Source organism: Coregonus lavaretus, assembly GCF_964263955.1.
Source record: "Coregonus lavaretus genome assembly, chromosome: 16".
In the NCBI taxonomy this organism is placed as follows: Eukaryota; Metazoa; Chordata; class Actinopteri; order Salmoniformes; family Salmonidae; genus Coregonus; species Coregonus lavaretus.
The window spans coordinates 41,168,827-41,184,462 of record NC_140003.1 but is presented as its reverse complement, the minus strand read 5'-3'; the positions used below and the strand labels follow the sequence as shown (position 1 = coordinate 41,184,462).

Here is a 15,636-nt window from a genome sequence, read left to right as displayed (position 1 = left end):
TGGGGTGGTGTAGTGTGGGGTGGTGTAGTGTGGGGTGGTGTAGTGTGGGGTAGTGTAGTGTGGGGTAGTGTAGTGTGGGGTGGTGTAGTGTATGGTGGTGTAGTGTAGTGTGGTGTAGTGTAGTGTGGGGTGGTGTAGTGTTGGGTAGTGTGGGGTGGGGTGGTGTAGTGTTGGGGTGGGGTGGGGTGGGGTAGTGTGGGGTGGTGTTGTGTAGTGTAGTGTTGGGGTGGTGTAGTGTGGTGTAGTGTGGTGTAGTGTGGGGTGGTGTATTGTGGGGTGGTGTAGTGTGGGGTAGTGTAGTGTGGGGTAGTGTAGTGTGGGGTGGTGTAGTGTATGGTGGTGTAGTGTAGTGTGGTGTAGTGTAGTGTGGGGTGGTGTAGTGTTGGGGTGGTGTAGTGTAGTGTGGGGTGGTGTAGTGTGGGGTGGTGTAGTGTGGGGTAGTGTAGTGTGGGGTAGTGTAGTGTGGGGTAGTGTAGTGTGGGGTGGTGTAGTGTATGGTGGTGTAGTGTAGTGTGGGGTGGTGTAGTGTTGGGGTGGTGTAATGTTAGGTATGTGTAGTGTGGGGTGGGGTGGTGTAGTGTATGGTAGTGTAGTGTGGGGTGGTGTAGTGTGGGGTGGTGTAGTGTGGGGTGGTGTGGTGTGGGGTGGTGTAGTGTTGTGTAGTGTGGGGTGGGGTGGTGTAGTGTTGGGGTGGGGTGGGGTGGGGTGGGGTAGTGTGGGGTGGTGTTGTGTAGTGTAGTGTTGGGGTGGTGTAGTGTGGTGTAGTGTGGTGTAGTGTGGGGTGGTGTAGTGTGGGGTGGTGTAGTGTGGGGTAGTGTAGTGTGGGGTAGTGTAGTGTATGGTGGTGTAGTGTATGGTGGTGTAGTGTAGTGTGGGGTGGTGTAGTGTTGGGGTGGTGTAGTGTGGGGTAGTGTAGTGTGGGGTGGTGTAGTGTGGGGTGGTGTAGTGTGGGGTAGTGTAGTGTGGGGTAGTGTAGTGTGGGGTAGTGTAGTGTGGGGTGGTGTAGTGTATGGTGGTGTAGTGTAGTGTGGGGTGGTGTAGTGTTGGGGTGGTGTAATGTTAGGTATGTGTAGTGTGGGGTGGGGTGGTGTAGTGTATGGTAGTGTAGTGTGGGGTGGTGTAGTGTATGGTAGTGTAGTGTGGGGTGGTGTAGTGTATGGTTGTGTAGTGTGGGGTGGTGTAGTGTGGGGTGGTGTAGTGTGGGGTGGTGACAGCAAGAGAGAGAGAGTGACACAGAGGGAAGTCTCTCTGAGCATAACAGGGACATTTATCATGTACTAAGAATATAAAGAATATTAAGACACACAGAGTTTCCTGTTTCCCTTTACTCTCTGGGTCTGTGTGAACTCACATTCTCCTGAGTCATCTCTGTGTTGTTGTCTCCAGATTACTTCTCTCATGAATAACACATATAACACTACTTGTGTTCTTTCCTTATTGGTATGCTGATATTTCTCACTCTCACCACAAACGTCTTCATCTCCCCCTCTCTCTCGTGCTCTCTCTCTTTATACCCTTCGCCCCCTGCTGGACATGACCTGTAAGGTCCCATTTTTTTTCAATTTCAATTTCAATTTAAGGGCTTTATTGGCATGGGAAATGTGTGTTAACATTGCCAAAGCAAGTGAAGTAGATACTGCTTCCTTCTTTAGTCCCCAAAACATTAGAGCTCATCTGCCTAGTTTTAGAAGCATGTGCTGAGCTGAGCTGGGCTGAGTAGGAATTTACAGTGTGTGTTTTCAGTGGCTAACACCGTCGCTAATTACCAATCAAATAACCATTAAATACCTTTCATGTGCTCGCAACCTCGGGAATGTTTCCCTTCGCCAAGCTGTTTATTCAGGAGCTCTGCCAGGAGCGTGTGTGTTTATATTATTTATTGCATGATAAATGTCCCTGTTATGCTCAGAGAGACTTTCCTCTTTCTCTTGCTGTCACACACACTTCAATGTAGACTTCACTATACCTCTTCCTCTGAAGGTTCAGGGGTTTCTGTCTCTGCTCCGTGACTAACTTCAAACAGGAGCAATTCTACTCACTAACCCCCATCATCCCTTCTCTCTCTCTCTCTCTCTCTCTCTCTCTCTCTCTCTCTCTCTCTCTCTCTCTCTCTCTCGCTCTCTCTCTCTCTCTCTCTCTCTCTCTCTCTCTCTCTCTCTCCCTTTCTCTCTTCCTCTCTCAATTCAATTAAATCTCTCCCTCTTCTCCCCTTCTCTCTCTCTTCCCCTTCTCTCTCTTCCCCTTCTTTCTCTCACTCTTTCCCCTCTCTCTCTCTCTCTCTCTCTCTCTCTCTCTCTCTCTCTCTCTCTCTCTCTCTCTCTCTCTCTCTCTCTCTCTCTCTCTCTCTCTCTCTCTCTCAATTCAATTCAATTCAATTCAATTCAATTCAATAGACTTTATTGACATGGCAAGTAAAATTAATTACATTGTCAAAGTATAGATATAACAAAAATGGTGGGACCAACAGCAATAATAATAATAGTAGTAGTGGAAATGGGATTACCATTAACAGCAACTACAACAACAATATTAATGAGAATAACAATACATTAAAGCAATAGTAGTCGACCAATCTCAACATGACTGAGAAGACACATTACATGCTATGAAAGCCAAAACAAAACAGGAAATATTATTACATTACACTTTTCACTGGCTGTCCCTCAGGTTGTGGCAGGAGGACACATATTTGGCTGCCAAAATTGCACATTTTGGCTTTTCACCCAATAAATATTTGATTTTTCTTCCTCTTTTATAGTTTCAAATTCTTTGTACTGAATGATAATTTTGGGAAAGAAAGATTCTCTTAGGTCTGAGTATTTGTCACAGTGTAATAGGAAATGCAGCTCTGTCTCTACCTCTCCCCGGGGGCAGAGTGAGCACAGCCTGTCCTCTCTGGGCAGCCAGGTTTGCCTGTGACGACCGGTCTCTATAGCCAGACTGTGCTCACTGAGTCTGTACCTAGTCAGTGTTTTTCTCAGTTTTCTATCAGTCACAGTGGTCAGATAGTCTGCCACCATGTATTGTCTGTTTAGAGCCAAATAGCATTGAAGTTTACTTTGATTTTTTGTGGTGTCTTTCCAATAGGTGATATATTTTTCTTTTTGCTTTGTGATGATTTGGTTGGGCCGGATTTTCTGAGTGCTGTCCTGAGGCTCTATGAGGTTGGTTTTGGTTAGTGAACTGAGCCTCAGAATCAGCTGGCTGAGGGGACTCCTCTCTTGTTTCATCTCTTGATGGGGCGGCAGGTAGCTTAGTGGGTAAGAGCGTTGTGCCAGTAACCGAGAGGTCGCTGGTTCTAATCCCCGAGCCGACTAGGTGAAAAATCTGTCGATGTGCCCTTGAGCAAGGCACTTAACCCTAATTGCTCCTGTAAGTCGCTCTGGATAAGAGCGTCTGCTAAATAAGTTAATTAATTAATTAATTAATTAATTAACATAGTAGAGCTGTGTGATGGAATGTTTTGGGGTCACTTGTTTTTAGATGGTTGTAAAATTTGATGGCTCTTTTTTCTATTCGAATAAGGAGGGGGTATTGGCCCAATTCTGCTCTAGAGTTTTTCTTTGCACTTGCAATACAGTCTTGCAAAACTCTGCATGCAGTATTTTGATTGGATGTTTGTCCCATTTGGTAAATTCAGTATTAGAGAGCGGACCCCATACTTCGCTGCCATATAGAGCAATTGGTTCTATAACTGATTGGAACATTTTGAGCCAGATTCTAATTGGAATTTCGATTTTAATATTCCTTTTAATGGCATAGAATGCTCTTCTTGCTTTGTCTCTCAGCTCATTCACAGCCATGTGAAAGCTACCTGTGTTGCTGATATTTAGTCCTAGATATGTGTAATTTTTGGTGTGTTCTAATAGAACTGTGTCCAAATAGAATTTATATTTGTCATCCTGATTTCCGGACCTTTTTTGGAATATCATTATATTCGTTTTTTTTAGATTAACTGTCAGGGCCCAGGTCTGACAGAATCTGTGCAGATGATCTAGATGCTGCTGTAACCCCTCCTTAGTGGGAGACAGTAGCACCAGGTCACTGCGTACAGCAGACACTTGATTTCAGTGTTGTGTAGGGTGAGACCAGGTGCTGCCGATTCTTCTAATGTTTTTGCCAATTCGTTAATGTAGATGTTAAATAGTGTTGGACTTATTGGGCAGCCCTGTTTCACTCCACGTCTTCCCCCCTCTCTCTCCCTATCTCCTCTCCCTCTCTCCTCTCTCTCTCTCCTCTCTCTCTCTCCCGCTCTCTCTCCCTCTCTCCTATCTCTCGCTCTCCATCTCTCTCTCTCTCCCTCTCTCTGTTCCTCTCTCTCTCTCTCAATTCAATTTAAATAGATAATAAACAAAAGTGAAATAAACAATCAAAAATGAAGAGTAAACATTACACTGATAAAAGTTTGAAAGGAATAGAGACATTTTATATATCATATTATGGCTATGTACAGTGTTATAATGATGTGCAAGTAGTTCTCTTGAGAGCCAGGTCTGCTTACAGCGGCCTCTCTCAATAGCAAGGCTATGCTCACTGAGTCTGTACATAGTCAAAGCTTTCCTTAATTTTGGGTCAGTCACAGGGGTCAGGTATTCTGCCACTGTGTACTCTCTGTTTAGGGCCAAATAGCATTCCACTTTGCTCAGTTTTTTGGTAGATTCTTTCCAATGTGTCAAGTAATTATCTTTTTGTTTTCAAATTATTTGGTTGGGTCTAATTGTGTTGCTGTCCTGGGGTTCTGTGGGGTCTGTTTGCGTTTGTGAACAGAGCCCCAGGACCAACTTGCTTAGGGGACTCTTCTCTATGTTAATCTCTCTGTAGGTGATGTCTTTGTTATGGAAGGTTTGGTGGTTGTATAATTTATTTGGTGTTATACGTTGTACACAGAGGATGTTTTTGCAGAATTCTGCATGCAGATTTTCAATTTGGTGTTTGTCCCATTTTGTGAATTCTTGGTTGGTGAGCGGACCCCAGACCTCACAACCATAAAGGCCAATGGGTTCTATAACTGATTGTAGTATTTTTAGCCAGATCCTAATTGGGATGTTACATTTTATGTTCCTTTTGATGGTATAGAAGGCCCTTCTTGCCTTCTCTCAGATCATTCACAGCTTTGTGGAAGTTACCTGTGGTTCTGATGTTTAGGCCAAGGTAGGTAATAGGCAATGGTGTCTAGACGGAATTTGTATTTGTGGTCCTGGCAACTGGACTTTTTTTGGAACACCATTATTTTTGTCTTACTGAGATTTACTGTCAGGGCCCAGGTCTGACAGAATCTGTGCAGAAGATCTAGGTGCTGCTGTAGGCCCTCCTTGGTTGGGGACAGAAGCACCAGATCATCAACGAACGTTGATATATATGTTGAAGAGGGTGGGGTTCAAGCTGCATTTTGAAATCAACAAAGCATGAGAGGACTGTGCCTTTGTTTTGGTTTGTTTGTTTGTCAATTAGTGTATGAAGGGTGAATATATGTGTTCTGTCATACAATAATTTGGTAATAAGCCAATTTGATATTTCCTCAGTACATTGTTTTCACTGACGAAATGTACGCGACTGCTGTTAATGATAATGCAGAGTATTTTCCCAAGGTTGCTGTTTCATTCATATCCCACGCATATGAAAAAAAATAATAATAATGTATGCACTCACTACCTGTAAGTCGCTCTGGATAAGAGCGTCTGCTAAATGACTAAAATGTAAATGTAAAATATCCCACGGTAGATATTGGGGTCAAATTTGTCTCCACTTTTGTGGATTGGGGTGATCAGTCCTTGGTTCCAAATATTGGGGAAGATGCCAGAGCTGAGGATGATGTTAAAGAGTTTAAGTATAGCCAATTGGAATTTGTGGTCTGTATATTTTATCATTTCATTGAGGATACCATCAACACTACAGGCCTTTTTGGGTTGGAGGGTTTGTATTTTGTCCTGTAGTTCATTCAATGTAATTGGAGAATCCAATGGGTTCTGGTAGTCTTTAATAGCTGATTCTAAGATTTGTAATTGATCATGTATATGTTTTTGCTGTTTCTTCTTTGTTATAGAGCCAAAAAGATTGGAGATGTGGCTTATCCATACATCTCCATTTTGGATAGATAACTCTTTGTGTTGTTGTTTGTATAGTGTGTTCCAATTTCCCCAGAAATGGTTAGAGTCTATGGATTCTTCAATTACATTGAGCTGATTTCTGACGTGCTGTTCCTCTTTTCCATTGTGTATTTCTGTATTGTTTTAGTGATTCACCATAGTGAAGGTGTAGGTTCAGGTTTTTGGTTGGATAGGTTTCTCAATTTCTTTCTTAGGTTTTTGCATTCTTCGGTTAAATTCTACAACCACCTAAAAGGAAGCGATTCCCAAACCTTCCATAACAATGCCATCACCTACAGAGAGATTAACATAGAGAAGAGTCCCCTAAGCAAGCTGGTCCTGGGGCTCTGTTCACAAACACAAACAGACCCCACAGAGCCCCAGGACAGCAACACATTTAGACCCAACCAAATCATGAAAAAACAAAAAGAGAATTACTTGACACATTGGAAAGAATGTACAGACTCAGTGAGCATAGCCTTGCTATTGAGAAAGGCAGCCGAAGGCAGATCTGGCTCTCAAGAGAAGACAGGCTATGTGCACACTGCCCACAAAATGAGGTGAAAACTGAGCTGCACTTCCTAACGTCCTGCCAAATGTATGACCATATTAGAGACACATATTTCCCTCAGATTACAGAGTTCCACAAATAATTAAAAAACAAATCAAATTTTGATAAACTCCCTTATCTACTGGGTGAAATACCACAGTGTGCCATCACAGCAGCAAGATTTGTGACCTGTTGCCACAAGAAAAGGGCAACCAGTGAAGAACAACACCATTGTAAATACAACCTATATTCATGTTTATTTATTTTCCCTTTTGTACTTTAACTATTTGCACATCATTACAACACTGTATATAGACATAACATGACACTTGAAATGTCTTTATTATTTTGGAACTTTTGTGAGTGTAATGTTTACTGTTAACTTTTTATTGTTTATTTCACTTTTGTTTATTATCTATTTAACTTGCTTTGTCAATGCAAACATATGTTTCCCATGCCAATAAAGCCCTTTGAATTGCATTGAGAGGGAGGGTATGGAGCGAGAGGGAGGGGTAGAGTGAGAGAGAGAGCGGGAGGGGTAGAGAGAGAAGGCCAGGGGCAGGGAGGAGAGAGGGAGGGAGACATGGTGGGAATATGAGAGGAGAGAGACCGGGAGGGGTAGAGAGAGAAGGCCAGGGGTAGGGAGGAGAGAGGGAAGGAGACATGGTGGGAATATGAGAGGAGAGAGACCGGGAGGGGTAGAGAGAGAAGGCCAGGGGTAGGGAGGAGAGAGGGAAGGAGACAAGGTGGGAATATGAGAGGAGAGCGAGAGCAACACACACTTTCTGAGGATATGTGAACTGTGTCATCTTTAATCAGAAGCTGTGCAGCCTACACACACCTGAGGCAGGAGAGGCTCTGCTTTCCAAGGAAGGTGTGTGTGTGTGTGTGTGTGTGTGTGTGTGTGTGTGTGTGTGCAGGATAAACACACACACACTAATACGGACATACAATACATACACACATGCATGTTCAAGCGCACACACACACACACTAACTGTGTGTATCCTATGGCCTCATGATCCAGGTGTCAGTGTGTACTATTTGATCCTCTCCAGACTTCCTGTCTGTCTGTCTGTCTGTCTGTCTGTCTGTCTGTCTGTCTGTCTGTCTGTCTGTCTGTCTGTCTATAGCTGTTTTCATCCTGGCACTGTAACAACTGTAGCTTTATATATGGATGTGTATGTGTGTGTGAGTGTGTGTGTGTGTGAGTGTGTGTGTGTGTGAGTGTGTATGTGTGTGTGTGTATGTGTGTGTGTGTACTGTAAGCACTAGGACTTTATTTAGGAAGATCTTACCCCTGTGTTACCTCTGCCCTCTTTCTCTGTGCCAACCTCTAAGCTACTGTGAGAGGTCTGTGAGGCCAGTGGAAACCTTGTATTTACTAAACACCTCTCACTGACTCAGGCTCAACTCCATCTGTGTTCAGGTCACTGGTGTTAGATAATGCATTTCCCCATCATAGAATGATACAATATCAGAACTGACTGGAGTTGAGATGGAACTGCTAAACTATAGCGGTTGTGTGGTTTATATGTTGTCATCACATTCAGTCTCAATGTCTTGCTTTGGAGGTTGTGAGGTTGACCCAGTGGTAGGATTTTTACCGTGAGGAGGCTGACAAAGTCGATGGATCTTTCTTGCCAAAGTGAGGCTTTTTATTTGGAAGGTGAAAAATTAATATAGCCGGCAACTGTACACGTATTTACAAAAACAAATAAACAGGACGACAAACAAAGATTAGGCCTAATAAACTCAAAAGAAAAGCCAGACTTCAATCATGCCTGTACCCGGCAGCATGCCGACCTGTTACCTGTGTGTCTCTGTCCTGCAAACAAAGAAATTACAGGGTTTAAATACCCAAACCTATGATGTATCTGACCAATGGGAACCCCGTACACATATCTGTTCGATTAACATTCAAAGCACATGAAATACCGTACATGCTCAGATAATAAACATACTGTATGTATTTAAACCAGCACACATCAATAACTGTGCTAAACCCATGCTTTAGAGCATAAATACCATTTGGAATATAAGATGTATGTCCCGTCTGGATAAGTTACTACCCTACCATTCAATAACTATGTGCTCGAACACGCCCCATTTGCCCGTAAATTCTCTGAACAGGAAATTAACCGTGTTTGATGTGGTTGAGGTCAGGGCTCTGTGCAGGCCAGTCAAGTTCTTCCACACCGATCTCAACAAACCATTTCTGTATGGACCTCGCTTTGTGCACGGGGGGCATTGTCATGCTGAAAAAGGAAAGGGCCTTCCCCAAACTGTTGCCACAAAGTTGGAAGCACAGAATCGTCTAGAATGTAATTGTATGTTATAGCATTAAGATTTCCCTTTGCTGGAACTAAGGGGCCTAGCACGAACCATGAAAAACAGCCCCAGACCATTATTCTTCCACACCAAACTTTACAGTTGGCATTATGCATTGGGGCAAGTAGAGTTCTCCTGACATCCGGCAAACCCAGATTCGTCCATCGGACTGCCAGATGGGTAAGCTTGATTCATCACTGCAGAGAACGTGTTTCCACTGCTCCAGAGTCAAATGGCGGCGAGCTTTACACCACTCCAGCCGATTATTGGTATTGCACATTGGTGATCTTAGGCTTGTGTGCGGCTGCTCGGCCATGAAAACCCATTTCATGAAGCTTCCGACGAACAGTTATTGTGCTGACATTGCTTCCAGAGGCAGTTTGGAACTCGGTAGTGAGTGTTGCAACCGAGGACAGACGATTTTTATGTGCTTCGCGCTTCAGCACTCAGTGGTCCAGTTCTGTGAGCTTGTGTGGCCTACCACTTCGCGGCTGAGCCGTTGTTGCTCCTAGATGTTTCCACTTAACAATAACAGCACTTACAGTGGACCGGGGCAGCTCTAGCAGGGCAGAAATCTGACTTGTTGAAAAGGTGGCATCCTATGACGGTGCCACATTGTAAGTCACTGAGCTCCTCAGTAAGGCCATTCTACTGCCAATGTTTGTCTATGGAGATTGCATGGCTGTGTGATCGATTTTATACACCTTTCAGCAACGGGTGTGGCTGAAATAGCTGAAACCACTAATTTGAAGGGGTGTCCACATACTTTTGTATATATAGTGTAGATCAGGGACAGGTAGATCAGGGACAGGTACATCAGGGACAGGTACATCAGGGACAGGTACATCAGGGACAGGTAGATCAGGGACAGGTAGATCAGGGACAGGTACATCAGGGACAGGTACATCAGGGACAGGTACATCAGGGACAGGTACATCAAGGACAGGTAGATCAGGGACAGGTACATCAGGGACAGGTAGATAAGGGAGCAGAAGATCAGGGACAGGTAGATAAGGGAGCAGTAGCTCAGGGACAGGTAGATCAGGGACAGGTAGATCAGGGACAGGTAATTCAGGGACCACACCAGCAGACAGAGAAAGCTCATCCTCTCCTCCAGGAGCGGACAGTAGAACAGGGAACTCTGGCACCCCCTCAGGAGAAGACCAAGAGGGGCAGCTCGGACATCGGAACAGCCTCTGGCTCGGGAACAGCCCACTCTATTGGCAAGTCGACCTCCAGCACTTCCACTAGGAACCGCCCCTCCTGGCCCAGCCTTGCCGATGGGTTCTTGGCTGGGTAGGCATCTGCCCAGCGCTGCCACGGCTGTGGAAAGTCCTCGATGGTGCACTCAACGAGCTCAGTAGCCGCCCAGATCTGATCGTCCTTGGCGTTCAGCCAGCACCACCAGTAATTAGCCGCATCCTGCAACTCCTCTGTCATGTTGCCGACCTCCATCTTGTTATAATTTGCCTGCACTCCTCACTGTGACAGGGTTTTCCGGAACTTCTGACACCATTTGTGAGATTAGTATCCCACTTCTGATCGTTCAATACATGTTTACAAAGAGAACTACACCTGGCGACGCAAAACAAAAGGTTTTGTGCGCACAAACCGATTGCCAACAAACTCAAGTTTCTTCTCATTACAGGTGATCTACAATAATCAAGAGGGCATCTCTAACTCACATGATAATCAATAAATAAATGTGCTACTCATAAACTGTTCCATAAACAATGTCAGGTCATTTATATTAGGCATCTCTTTAAATAAGTGACAGAGAAGATAGGACGAGCGTCACAGGGGTACTGCAGATAAATTAATAAACGATTGATTGAATACATGAGTCAGTTAGAAAACTTTTCTTGTACTATTTATGTGTGTGTTGTGTATAAAGGTATGAGATGTTAATGTGTTCTGTCCTGTATAAAAAGGTATGAGATGTTAATGTGTTCTGTCCTGTATAAAAAGGTATGAGATGTTAATGTGTTCTGTCCTGTATAAAAAGGTATGAGATGTTAATGTGTGTGCGTTCTGTCCTGTGCAGGGGTCCGTTCAGCGTGGTACGAAGATGTATCAACAGAGACACAGGACAGCAGTTTGCTGTGAAGATCGTAGACGTGGCCCAGTTTACCTCCAGTCCTGGACTCAGCACAGAGGGTGAGAGCACACACACAAACACACACACACACACACACACACACACACACACACACACGCTTTATCTCTCTCTCTCTGTTGTGTATGGATGCTGATGGTTATAGAGACAAACATACACACTATCAGCTGGGTGTGTGTGTGTGTGTGTGTGTTGTTTTGTGTGTGTGTGTACGTGTGTGAGAGGTCGTCCAGGGGTGAGCTGTGTTGTATCATTGATCCCCAGAGAGAGAGAGAGAGAGAGAGAGAGTGTACAATGTGGACACACAGCAGGGGTCTATCCAGACACACATTATGTCTCGTATGAGGGGACTTTAGATTTCACCCTCCCTCTGAGATAAAGGTATATTGTGTGTGTGTGTGTGTGTGTGTGTGTGTGTGTGTGTGTGTGTGTGTGTGTGTGTGTGTGTGTGTGTGTGTGTGTGTGTGTGTGTGTGTGTGTGTGTGTGTGTGTGTGTGTGTGTGTGTGTGTGTCAGTCCTCCCAATGTCCTCACTCTGAACCGGTACTCCTAATAACCCTTTACCCCTGCGCCTGAGGTAAAAAAAAACTATCACACAAAACATTTTGATAGTTCAGTTTGCTTTCGTAAAAACAACCACAAAGAGCTCAGTGAGTCGTGAAATTATATCTGCACAAAGCACCAGACGCTCCACACTAACCTCAGAGAGATAGAGAGAGAAATAGAGTTGTTCTATCTGTGTTTTAAGAGGGGAAGATTGCAGGGTTCAGTCTCGGTGAAGTCTGCCACTTTATTTTAGAGGACCACACATGGCCTGTAGTTACTATAGCTTCGACCACTCATTATGATTTATCTTCCTTTTCTTGGCTCAAGCGTACACATTCCTATCAACACACGAACACACACACACACACACTGAGCCAATTGAGGGTAAATTGGCAGCAGGGTTTCTTTGCATGATTGTCTAACACACACAGAGGCAGGCAACTGATGGCACCATTACCTCTACCACTGTGTTCTGTCTAACCATTACCTCTACCACTGTGTTCTGTCTAACCATTACCTCTACTGCTGTGTTCTGTCTAACCATTACCTCTACCACTGTGTTCTGTCTAACCATTACCTCTACTGCTGTGTTCTGTCTAACCATTACCTCAACCACTGTGTTCTGTCTAACCATTACCTCAACCACTGTGTTCTGTCTAACCATTACCTCTACCACTGTGTTCTGTCTAACCATTACCTCAACCACTGTGTTCTACTTAGTGACCATTACAGCGCTAACACTTACCTTCTATGAGAAGGAGAGAGAAAGACGGATAGACGGATGAACAGATGGACTGACAGTCTGTCTCCAGTATGTATATACAGAAAGACAGGTAGAGGGAGAGAATGGGAGATGGATAAAGAAAGAGTGAGAGAGAATAGTGTGAGAGAGAAAGGGAAAGAACGATGGAGAAGTTCTGTGAGATCTCCGTTCTTTCTGTGCTCTGTTGAGGCTGTCTAGTGAGACTATTCTTTCTGTGCTCTATTGAGGCTGCCTAGTAAGACTGTTCTTTCTGTGCTCTATTGAGGCTGCCTAGTAAGACTGTTCTTTCTGTGCTCTATTGAGGCTGCCTAGTAAGACTGTTCTTTCTGTGCTCTGTTGAGGCTGGCTAGTGAGACTGTTATTTCTGTGCTCTATTGAGGCTGTCTAGTGAGACTGTTATTTCTGTGCTCTATTGAGGCTGCCTAGTAAGACTGTTCTTTCTGTGCTCTATTGAGGCTGCCTAGTAAGACTGTTTTTTCTGTGCTCTATTGAGGCTGTCTAGTTAGACTGTTCTTTCTGTGCTCTATTGAGGATGCCTAGTGATACTGTTCTTTCTGTGCTCTATTGAGGCTGTTCTTTCTGTGCTCTATTGAGGCTGTCTAGTGAAACTGTTTTTTCTGTGCTCTATTGAGGCTGCCTACTAAGACTGTTCTTTCTGTGCTCTATTGAGGCTGCCTAGTAAGCCTGTTCTTTCTGTGCTCTATTGAGGCTGTCTAGTGAAACTGTTATTTCTGTGCTCTATTGATGCTGCTTAGTACGACTGTTCTTTCTGTGCTCTTTTGAGGCTGTCTAGTGAGACTGTTCTTTCTGTGCTCTATTGAGGCTGCCTAGTAAGACTGTTCTTTCTGTGCTCTATTGAGGCTGCCTAGTAAGACTGTTCTTTCTGTGCTCTATTGAGCCTGCCTAGTAAAACTGTTCTTTCTGTGCTCTATTGAGGCTGTCTAGTGAGACTGTTCTTTCTGTGCTCTATTGAGGCTGTCTAGTGAGACTGTTCTTTCTGTGCTCTGTTGAGGCTGTCTAGTGAGACTGTTCTTTCTGTGCTCTATTGAGGCTGTCTAGTGAGACTGTTTTTGTGAGCTTTTGTGGCCTACCACTTCGCGGCTGAGCCGTTGTTGCTAATAGACATTTCCACTTAACAATAACAACACTTACAGTTGACCGGGGCAGCTCTAGCAGGGCAGAAATTTGACGAACTGACTTGTTGGAAAGGTGGCATCCTCTGACGGTGCCACGTTGAAAGTCACTGAGCTCTTCAGGAAGGCCATTCTACTGCCAATGTTTGTCTATGGAGATTGCATGGCTGGTGCTCGATTTTATACACCTGTCAGCAAATTTATGCCGTCTGTGCATGCTGTAAACACTCGCTGTCAGGTTAAGTGGCTTTCTAAGTCTGCATGAGTGTTTGAACTTAGCTTCTCTTCCTACCACACGCCACAGTCAAGCTCCTACAAACCCCTTCTAATCGAGGGATCATGTACCCTGCTCCACGTAGGATAAATATCTACCAGAGCCAGCGATTTATGTCACACCTTCCTTCTCATTAATGTAGGGATGAAAACAGAGGGATGGAAAACGACAGAGGAAAACTGAAATGAATCTCCATCACCCTCCCTCTCCTTTACATCCAATCACAAGCCTTGGGTGGAGCGCTGGGAAATCTATCCACATTTACATTTACATTTACGTCATTTAGCAGACGCTCTTATCCAGAGTGGTGCATTCACCTTATAGCCAGTGGGATAACCACTTTACAATATGTTTTTTATTTTTTATTTTTTTAACTGTGCTTCCGCAGAGGTGCCGTTCCCCTCACAGCTCCATAGGCAAGCACCATGGTCTTGTAGCAGATGCGAGCTTCAACTGGAAGCCAGTGGAGTTTGAAACCGTACACACACACACACACACACACACACACATACACACACGTACACAAGTGATGGCAGCAACACTGTTCCCTTTGTTGATTTTTATATATTTATTTTTCACATGGTGATAGAAAAGAGAACAGTTAAACTGTGATTTTAATACATAAAACTTTAATACAGCAGCAGAGTAATCACAGACACACTGCTGCACAGAGCCTAGGGACGGGCCAAAAGGACACAGACAGGGCGTGGCCCAGTGATCGATCGGCCAGCAGGGGTCAAAAACCACATTAAGCTTTCACACACACACACACACACTAAAGCCTTCACACACACACACACACACACACATACACACACATTCTCTCTGTTTACAAACACACATTTGGCTCCTTGTCCCAGTGGTGCGGTATGTGATGAATAGGTCAGCTGATTGGCAAACGTTCTGTAAATTGAAAAATCGTGTGACTAAACTAAACAAAAAGAAAGATAAATTATATAAAGAACGATAGTAAAAAGCTTCGGAGTACCTTAAATACAATTTTGAATACATTAATTTGAATACATTAATTGAATCAGATGGCTTATTCATCATTAAACCCACTGATATTGCCAACTACTTTAATTATTTTTTCATTGGCAAGATTAGCAAACTTAGGCATGAACCTACACAGCCATACATAAATGACCAAATTATGAAAGGCAATCATTGTAATTTCGAATTCGGTAAAGTGAGTGTGGAAGAGGTGAAAAAAATATTGTTGTCTATCAACAATGACAAGCCACCTGGGTCTTACAACTTCGATGGAAAATTACTGAGGATGATAGTGGACTATATTGCCACTCCTATTTGCCATATCTTCAATCTAAGCCTACAGGAAAGTGTGTGCCCCCAGGCCTGGAGGGAAGCAAAAGTAATTCCGCTGCTACCCAAGAACAGCACAGCACCCTTTACTGGCTCAAACAGCTGACCAATCAGCCTGTTACCAACCCTTAGTAAACTTTTGGGAAAAATTGTGTTTGACCAGATGCAATGCTATTAACAACAGACCTTCAGCACGCTCATAGGGAAGGGCATTCAACATGTACGGCACTTATACAAATGACTGATGATTGGCTGAGAGAAATTGATAATTAGAAGATTGTAGGAGCTGTTTTGTTAGACTTCAGTGCTGCTTTTGAAATTATCGATCATAATCTGCTGCTGAAAAAATTTATGTGTTATGGCTTTACATCCCCTGCTATATTGGGGATCGAGAGTTACCTGTCTAAGAGAACACTGAGGGTGTTCATTAATGGAAGCCTCTCCAACATAATCCAGGTAGTCAGGCATTCCCCAGGGCAGCTGTCTAGGCCCCTTACTTTTTAAAATCTTTAATA

General features: G+C 44.0%; 1 protein-coding gene across 1 annotated transcript in view; it reads left to right on the top strand.

Moving 5' to 3' along the window:
- Positions 1-15,636, top strand: part of LOC311143846 (peripheral plasma membrane protein CASK-like) — a 211,880-nt gene that overhangs the window by 74,053 nt on the left and 122,191 nt on the right. The window contains exon 2 of the mRNA XM_084179723.1: positions 11,012-11,124. Coding sequence (XP_084035849.1) covers positions 11,012-11,124 — 113 coding nt within the window. The remainder of the gene's footprint in view (positions 1-11,011; positions 11,125-15,636) is intronic.